The 9,198-nt window shown below is 58.0% G+C and overlaps 1 protein-coding gene across 1 annotated transcript; it reads right to left on the reverse strand.

Moving 5' to 3' along the window:
• Nucleotides 1-6,654: 6,654 nt before the first annotated feature.
• On the reverse strand, nucleotides 6,655-8,296 carry NKX2-2 (NK2 homeobox 2). Its single transcript, XM_037405783.1, has 2 exons — nucleotides 7,684-8,296; nucleotides 6,655-7,378 (listed from the first exon to the last, which is right to left on the reverse strand). The coding sequence occupies exons 1-2, from the start codon at nucleotides 7,940-7,942 to the stop codon at nucleotides 6,819-6,821; spliced, it is 819 nt and encodes a 272-aa protein (XP_037261680.1). The 5' UTR covers nucleotides 7,943-8,296; the 3' UTR covers nucleotides 6,655-6,818.
• Nucleotides 8,297-9,198: the final 902 nt, after the last annotated feature.

Below are 9,198 nucleotides of genomic sequence, written 5' to 3' on the forward strand. Positions count from 1 at the left end.
TGGAGATGTGATAACTCATCTTTTAAATTACTTTTGCCTTATGTATAAAACTTTTTTTAAAGATTTTATTGTCAGATTTGTGTGCCAGTATGTTCTTGCAGTGCCTCGAGGGAACTGCATGTTGATGCTGGTTTTATCCGTGGGACAGACTTTAATTTTTGTGGTTGGCCAGACTCTCTGAGCCCTGTGGAACACACAGTCAGCCTGGGAGCCTGCAGGAAGGAAGGATGCTGCACCGTAACTATAACCCACCCTTCAGGCTGAAATCCATTGTTTTCCAGCCAAATGCTTGTCCTTTGCAGCTCTGGAGCATCACAGGTGCTCTGAACCTGCTGGGCATCCAAATGTTTTTTTTGGGGGGACCAACCTGTCCCAGCGAGGAAGGGAGGGAGAAGGGGCGGGGGGCCTGCCTGAAAGGACCGGGGGAGCCGAAGGGGAGGTCCCTCCTGTCCAGCCCCCTGGGGCCAGCCGGTGTGGGCAGCAGGAAGGAACCTGAGGCAGTGAGGTGGTGTTAGAGGCTCCCTCTGAAGCCTTTTAGGTTGGGAAGGTAGTGGTGACAGCCACCCCCCCCCGGTAAGGTCTGAGCCCCCAGGAGCAGCAGAAGAACAAATGCTGGAGTGTTGCCCCAGGTGAGTGGCTGTGCAAAGTGGGAGCAGTGTTGCGTGGGGAGGGAGCATGGGGGGGGGGGGTGCACCTCCAGTGGGTGATGGGCAGTGGGGTTGTCACCCCAATGACCCTAGCCATCCAGTTGGTTCTGGTTGATTCTAGGTGCTCTTATATGTGTGCCCATGTATGTGCACATTAAAAAAAAAAAAAAAAAAAAAAAAGACAGAACTGTTGGCTCTTCATATGTAAAAAAAGTATCATTAACTAATGCTGCTGTGAAAAACCCAGCAAATTTGCTGTCACTGGATGGTGAATCTGCTGAATGAAAGTCTTGCTGTTTAATCAATTAAACGCAAAATTTAGCGGTGCATCACCTGGTAAGAAATAAACACAGAATGGATCAGCCTGTGAAGCAAAATAGATCTTTCCGGAGCTGGGAATGGGTTATCTCCTGGGGAAGAAATAGAAATCCCTGGTTTGGAGAGTGCTGGTTGCACTCTCAAAAAAGTGAGCAGTGCCAGGCCTTTCTTCTCACGCTTTACTTAAGCGAGGGCTGATTTTGTTTCTCCTGAAGCATTTCCTAGCAGGGTCACTGTAAGGTGGGGTGAGCATGCAACACTGCTCTCAGGAATGAGAGCTGGCACTTCTCCAGAACTGATTAATTTTTTAATTTTTTTTTGTTACAAAGGTGTCCTAACTCCCTCACTATGAGCTTTAAGTTTCTGCTCAGATACTTTCAAATGCCAGAAGTGGAGACAAAGCCATAGCCTGGACTCTTGATTTTGACACAAACTGTGAGTGTTGGCATTCTTTTAAAGCTAATGCAACACACCAAATAGCACGGCAGGGGAACAAAGCTCAGCTGAGCATCCCTGTGGCTATTGCACGTCGTGGTAGGCTATCTGCTGCTGGGGGGGGACACTTCCTAGAGGCTGCCGTTTATTTGGCCTTTTCCAAAGCACTTTGAGTTGGGTCATGCAAAAAAAAGGGACGTCCTCAAGCACCTACCTGCCATGCTTAGATGACTCACTCACTACCTTCAAGGGTGCAAGTTGTAAGTGCCCCCAGTGCATTCAAAAGCAGTAAGGCAGCTGTAGCCATCCCCATGCCTGCCCATGCTCTGGCTTTATGCAGAGGTGGGAAGAGATGGAGTGCTGGGAGGAAACTGCACGTGTCACAGCATTTCAGCGAGCTGAAGGTGAAGCAATACCCTTACTGGATAGTTGGTTTGTCCTTCTGGTGCAGTTGATACTCGTACTTATATAAAACAGGTCAATGCTTTGTACCAGACCCTGTACTGCCTCCCCAAAAGGTGGGTTCCTAGGTCTCGAGGGTCTGCTTGACACCTGTAGCTGCTGGGGGCAGAAGAGGCAGCAGGAGTCCCCACTTCTCTGGTGTCTTGCCCCACATAAGGATTGGGGGACAGATATTTTCACGTCTTGACTTTGCACCTTGAGCTCTGTGCTGTACTTCGAAGTGGTGGCTGGGGACCCCTGCGTGCAGGGCCGAGGATGCTCCCCGCCGCAGCGGGGAAAGGCAGGGTGCTGGCGGGACCCCTGGAGCGCTCCCTGTCCATCCGTCCTGTCGGTGCAGCTGCCGTGTCACAGGGGGCGTGGGGGGACCCTTCCCCGGATCGATGCTGTGCTGAAGGGTCTCGGTCGCCATCGGGACCCCTGCGGCGGGGGGGGGGGGGGGGGGGGTGTGACGGCACGTCCCTTATCCGGCAGCGCCCCCGTGCGGCCGCCCGCGGCCATGACCCGACGGGGGGGCGGTCGGGGAGCGGTGCCCAGCGCCTCGGCTCCCGCGGGTTCCCCCCGCCCCGGCCCCGGGGGAGCGCGGAGAGGGAGCGGGTCTCCGCGCCGGGCTGCGCGGGGCACTGCTGCCTCCCTGCGGTCGCTGCCCCGGGGAGGGGGGAGGGATAAAATACATTCCTACCGCTGCAGAAAGCGATAAACCCCTAAACTGTTTCTTTTGGGAGCGGCGGGGGGGGGGGGGGGGGGGGGGCGGATAGCGGTGGGACGTTTGGCTGGGGAACGGCTGCGGGGCTTTATTGGGTGATGCGGGCAGGATAAGGGGAGGTGATGGTGCGGGAAGGATAAGGGGAGGAGATGCGGCCCAGAGCACCGTGTTTCTGAAGCCACAAGTGCACGTTTCCTGAAAACACCGCCCAGGGCCGTGTCTCGCCGCCCCGCCACTCCAGCCGCCCCGGGCACGTTGCAGGGGTGGGGGGCGGTCCCCCTGTGTCCCCCCGCAGCCCTTCCTCACCGGCTCCTTAATAAACACCGCCGAGAATTGCCCTTATACTCTGTAAATATTGGATTAGCTTTTCATTGACCAGCTCTCTTGAAAAGACCCGAAAAATCCACACCGGTTCCAAACTAAGCCAAACAGTCAATAGGTGACGAAAGTAAGTTATTTCCAGGGCTTAAGGGGCTTCCAGCTCATTATCAGGTTATCTGAGGCGCCTAAACAGTGCCTTCCCTGCTAGAGGGCGGAGGAAGGCGGCGGGGGAGGAAGGGAGCGGGGCGAAGAGGTAGGTGCCTGAACTCCGGGCTCAGCTTCTCACCCGCCCTGGTCGTGGCCCAAATCGCGATCAGCGCCGTGTGTCGCGATCCAAACCCGACGGGCGCCTCTCGCGGCGCGCAGCCCCCGGGGCGGAGGAGAAGGGCGCACCGTGGTGGTGTGGGGGGATGCACGAGCGGCGGGGCAAACCGGCAGGCAGCTGCCAGACCTGCAGGCAGGAGGAGGGCGGGGGGGGGGGGGGGCGGAGGTGCCGGACCCCCCGGGTGAAGCCTCGTCTGCGCTGCGGGCTCGCGCCCGCACCAGCTCAATGCCGGGGCACGGCAACGCCCCGCGCAGCGCTGCGCATCCCTGCGGCCTGGAGGGAAATGCCAAGGGTGGTTGGTTGGGGGGCTTCTCCCCCTTTTTATTTTTTTGGGTTTTTTCTTTTTTCTTTTTCTTTTTTCTCCCTTTTCTTTTTTCCTTTTTTCTTCCCCCCCTTTCTTTCTCTCTCTCTCGCCTCCCTTTCTCTCTCCTCCTCTGACGGCCTGCCTTGCACGACGAGGAGCTACAACAAGAAAGAGCCGTTTCTCCGGGGGAGAAGCGGGACGTGCCAGCCTGCCGCTCGGTACGGCCGGGCCGCGCAGGGAGGCAGCCTGCATAACATTACCGGCCCTGAATGCTGCCTTGTTCTGCTGCCCGCCGCAGCCTCCGCGCAGTGCGGGCAGTGCGGGCAGCGCAGGCAGTGCGGGAAGCAGAGCCCGGCTGGTGGGCTGGAGCCGCAGGAGCGGGCATCGCCTTGTGTTTTACGGGGGAGATGCTTTTGGGTCTTTTTTTGGGGGGGGGGGGGGGGAGTCTGATTTCCTGTGAAATGAGAGAAACTTGTCAGCGGGAACTGGGAGAAGAGGAGGGCCTCTGTTAGCCTTCAAAGAGAGAGGGAGGGAGAGGAGAGAGGGAGAGAAAGAGAGAGGGATTCTTTTTCCTTGTTCCCCCCCTTCCTTTTTTTTTTTTTTTTTTCCAGAATAGATATAGCACGAATTTTTAATTCGTCTTCCTTTCACAGACAACAATGCTGGTTTTGAAAGCTGGGCACAATTTGGGTTTTGTGAGGGGTCCCCCGGCCCAGCTGGCCATATGGGATACAACATGTAGAACATGCCTAACAATGAGCACGAGTGACAGCCCTAACAAAACGCAAAGGACACTGCTCCCTGACTCCGAGATGGACTGCCTCCCATAAATGAATTGAATGGCCCTAAAAAGAAGAAGGGTGGGGGGGGGGTGGGGGGGTGGGAAAAGAAGGGAGGGAAGGCACAGGGAGGGGGCCCACCCCCCTCCATACTGTCTCCTCTTTTTTTCTCCCCCCTTCCCCGGCCCGGCCCAGCCCTGACTGCCTTTGCCTCCGTCTCTTTAATATGCACGCCTCTAACATGCTCACCTCCCTGCCTCCCCCATTGTGCTGTTTTGTGAAGTCTACTGTATATTGTGCAAAGATAGACTGCCCGGAGCTGGCCCGGCAGCATGGGAGATATAAGGCCACGGAGGTTAGGGCCACACAACTGGTTTTATAGACTTAACAGAGCTTTGGGGGGGGGGGGGGGGGGAGGGGAAGAAAGAAAGAAAGAAGAAGAAGAAGAAGAAGGAAAAAGCGACGATTTTCCCCCTTCTCCGCTCCTGGCTCGCACGCTGGGGCTGGAGAAGGGAGAACCTGCACAAGCCCGTGTGCCCCCCGCAGTCGGCACCCCTGCCCCGCTGGCCCGGCCGGGCTGCTCCGCGTAGGCACCCCCCCGCCGGCCTCGCCGCCAGCCGAGCGGCTCGGGTGGGCTGAGTGGGGGCTCACCGGGGGGAGGAGGAACAAGAAAGGGGGGAAGTAAAAAGAGAAAAGGAAAAAAAAACCAAAACAACAGCAAAAACAAATACCGGCAGCGCGGAGGCTTGTGCCGGGGGCTCTGTGGCCGGGGCGGAGAGGGGCACGGCGGGCCCGGGGTGCCGCGGCCCGGTACCGACCCTCTTTGCTTCGGGCCTTGGACTGACTCGGCTCGGCACGGCACGGCACGGCCCTGCTCAGCCCCGGCGGGATGGGGCGGGTGCTGCCCTGGCCCCACCGCAGCAGACAAACCCTGCTTGTTTGTTAATTTTTTAAGCACCTTTACCAGCCTAAAAAGCGCAGGGGAGGGCGAGGGAGCGCCCAGCCGCCCCGGCTCTGCCCCAGCTCGCTCCGAGCCGCGGCTGCGCGTGCCCAGGACCGGCCGTGACTGCGCCAGGGCCGGGCTGGGTCCCCGCCGCGCCCCGGCCGAGCCTCCAGCCAGCCCCCGATCCTCCTCGCCTCTCTCTTCTCCCCTCTCCCCCTTTCCTCCGTTATTTTGGGGGGTAGCCCAGGCGTTAACCCTTTCCCCCGACCTGCATGAGCCGCCGGCGCATCCCCGAGGGCCGAACGCGAAGTTTCCGCGCTCCCTCCGGTGCAAACGGCACCGGCCCGGGGAGGGAGAGTGGGGGTGATGCTGGTACCCAAACTCCGCAGCCGGAGGCCCCCAGCAGCGCAGGGGTGTATAAAAGCACAATCACAGATATAAAATAGTTCTTTCCCCCTTCGCCCCAAGTTTTTCGCCTGCTCGGGGCGTTGCGGAGGAGCCGGGCTGAAGCCGACTGCCCCAGAAAAAACGTTTTCCCCCGAAAAAAGAAGTTGTGGGAGCGGCGGGCGGTGGGAGGCCGTGGGGCCCTGCTCGGCCGTGTCTCCGGGCCGGGCCCGCCGGCGGGGGATGCGGGAGGCGGCTGCGGCCGCCGGCCGCACCGAGAAGTGGAACAAAACTGGTCCGTCGTTGTTACCGGTTCCTTCCTTTTTTTAATTTTTTTTCCTCGAAACAGCTTTTTTTAAAAAAATTAAAATTCTCATTGAAATATCGAAAACCTGGGTTTGTACACAATGAATCCACAGCGGCGAGCGGGAAGGGTTTAATCTGCGTTTCTTTTCCCTCTGCTCGTGGTTACTGAGGAATAGCTGCGCGCAACCCCCCACCCCCCAGAAAGAACAAAAAATACCAAACCCCAAAAAAACAAAATGAACGCCCCGGCTGCTACCGAGAGCAGCGATAATCACAACGGGATATAAAAATGCACCCGGTAATAGCTGTCGGGGTTGGAGGCGGCGCAGCAGCCGGGAAGGGGCAGCCGGGACCGCGGGCGGGGTGCGCAGCTCGGCGTCCCGGCCACCGCACGCTCGTTCCTCACACCTCACAGAATCACAGGAGCAGCGGGGGGGTTTTATTCTTTATTATTTTTTTTTTTTTAATTCTGACGATTACCCCCCCGCCCCCGGTTTTATTTTAGTTGTAGGTAGACAGGACCACTCTGAATGGCGCAAAAATTTCTGTAAACAATGACGCACAAAAACACCTCCCCTCCCTTCCCCCCCGCCTCCCCCCGAAATGAAACCGAGTCCCCCCCCAAAAAAAAAATATGGAGGGGAAAAGAAACGGGAGAGGGAAAAAATCCCATAATAATAATAATAATAATAATAGCAATAATAATAATAATAATAGCAGTTCCCTCTCCATTCCTTCCCCCACAGTTTTGATTTTATTTTTGGAGCATCAGTCTGTATCTTTCTCTCTCTCTTTTATTATTTTTGTTTTTCCTCCTTTTTTTTCCTGTGTGGGTGTGGGGCGTGGGGGGGGTGGGTAGTGTGTGCGTGTGTGCGCGCTCCCCTCCAACCTTCACCAAGTCCATTGCTGAGCTTGTACCAAATGGTGTGCTGTGGGGTACTGGGGGTTGCTGGTAGCGCTGTACTGGGCGTTGTATTGCATATGCTGTAGAGACTGGGCGCTATAAGCGGAGAAAGGGATTCCCGTCTGGAAAGTCGCGGCTGCCAAGTCCTGAGCTTTGAGCGTGTGGCAGGGCTTGCCGTCCCTGACTAAGACCGGCACGGCCACCCGCCGCGGGGAGGGAAGAGGAGTCACTTCCATACCTTTCTCGGCCCGGGCCCGCTTCATCTTGTAGCGATGGTTCTGGAACCAGATCTTCACCTGGGTGGGGGTGAGGCGGATCAGGCTGGCCAGGTGCTCCCGCTCCGGCGCCGACAGGTACCGCTGCTGCCGGAACCGCCGCTCCAGCTCGTAGGTCTGCGCCTTGGAGAAGAGCACCCTCCTCTTCCTCTTCTTCCCCGCGTCCCCGCCGCCCGCCGCCTCCTTCTCGTTGTCGGGCGACTCGTCGGCCGACGGCTCCGGCGATTTGGCGGAGGGGTCCTGGCCGCCGCCGCCGGCCGTCAGCCCGTGCACTGCGGAGAGCCCGGCCGAGAGCCCCCGTCAGGGGGGAAGCGCGGGGGGGGCTCTGCACTGCGCCCCCGCCGCCCTCCCGCCGCCCGGGACAGCGCGGGGGCATGAACGGGTAGGTGGATGGATGGATGGATGAATAGGTGGATGGATGGATGGATGGATGGAGGCACCGGCCGGGGCTCAGCCAGCCGTGGCGAGCGGCACCCCCCCGACACCCCCCCTCCCTAAACACCCTCCGGCGCCGGGGGAAGCCCCCGCCGTCGCGGAGCGGCGCTGCCCCGTCCCCGCGGCACTGCGCGGTACTCACGGGAGTATTGGATGCCCTCGGCGCTCGCCAGCCAGCGCGTGTAGGGATTATCGCTATTATCATAGAAAGGGTTCTTCAAAGGCAGCGTCTGAACAGTGTCCAAGGGGGTTTGTCCCAAAACTCCCGCTTTCTTGGGCGGCTCGGGCACCTCGCTCTCCTCCTCGCCGCCCTCCGCGGCGGAGCCGTCCTCATCGTTGGTGTCGGGGAGATCCAAAATGTCCTTCACCGAAAAGCCCGTCTTTGTGTTGGTCAGAGACATGTTCCGGCCAAATTTAGGCAGGAAAGTTGGAGGAGCAGCTCCGGCGAGCCGCCGTGCCAGGGGCGCACACACGGAGCGGGGAGAACAGCACCGCGCGCGGCAGCCGGGGGGTGGGGGGGTGGGGGCTTCGGGGCGGCGGCACGCGTGGAGAGGAGGAGGGAAAAATAAAAATAATAATACAGATTTATAGAAAAATAACGGCAGGGGTTTGTGCAAAAGAAGAGAAGCGCGCCGGCCGCAGCGGTGGATCTCTGCGGTGGTGGTTTCTACGGGCTGGTTCTGCCACGGGGAGAAATTCAGCGAGCGGGAGCAGCAGCTGGCTTCGAAAATAGTTTGTAACTCCAGGGGAAAGGGGGAAAGATACGCCAAAAAAAAAAAAAAAAAAAAAAAAAAAGTTTAAAAAAAGAGATCACTTCTGGATCTTGTTTAAACACCCCGAACCCGTGCCTGCCGCTTGGGAAGCCCGAGCCATTGCTGGAGCGAACAGTCCATATGAGGCTGGTCCCCGCACATGAACCTGCCGAGAGGAGGGAGAAAAAAACACATTAAACCCGGGAAAGGTTGGCCACGTGTGGGCGGGTCTTGGAAGTCAAGTGGATGAAGACAGTGTTTGCAGATGTGAAATTGCGGGTTTTGGGCGAGCTCCGAGCTTCCACCATTGGTGATGAGTGGTATAACGTGTCAGTTAATTACCGGCGTGGGGAGGGCCCTTCCGCGCGTGTGTGTGTGTGTGTCAGCGAGAGAGGGAGGGTGTGATTTCTTTTTTTTAAACACAGTATTTACATACAAAGAGCCTCGCACCAGCCCGATATTCCGCATACTCCAAAGTGTGTTTTCCACCGATTGCCTTGAAAAGCAGGGAGGGAGGGGGGAAAAAAAATCTATATACTTGCGGGGGGAGGGTGGTGATAAGGATCGAGTGAGGCTGCGTGAGCGGTTTGCCACCCCTCCCACGCAGCCTGCGCGCCCACGCAAACCCGGGGGCAGCGCCTTTGCGCGGGGATGCGCTCAAAGCCCCGCGCGGGACCGAAACGAGAGGCGGCTCAGATGGCAAGAGACCAACTTATCTAAACCGCCTAGGTCAATATTTTGGTTGAGGCTTAGGGATGAACGCTGGAAATTAAACAGCAAGTAATTGATTCTAGCTTGCTCCGAAATTAACCGAACTGGCAAAATGCGATCGTCAGTCACGACCCGGGGAGATCCGGGAGGTGATTACTCGGGGGGGCGGGGGGGGGGCTTTATTTGAAGAGTTC

The sequence above is a fragment of the Falco rusticolus genome, chromosome 12 (assembly GCF_015220075.1).
Source record: "Falco rusticolus isolate bFalRus1 chromosome 12, bFalRus1.pri, whole genome shotgun sequence".
NCBI lineage: Eukaryota > Metazoa > Chordata > Aves > Falconiformes > Falconidae > Falco > Falco rusticolus.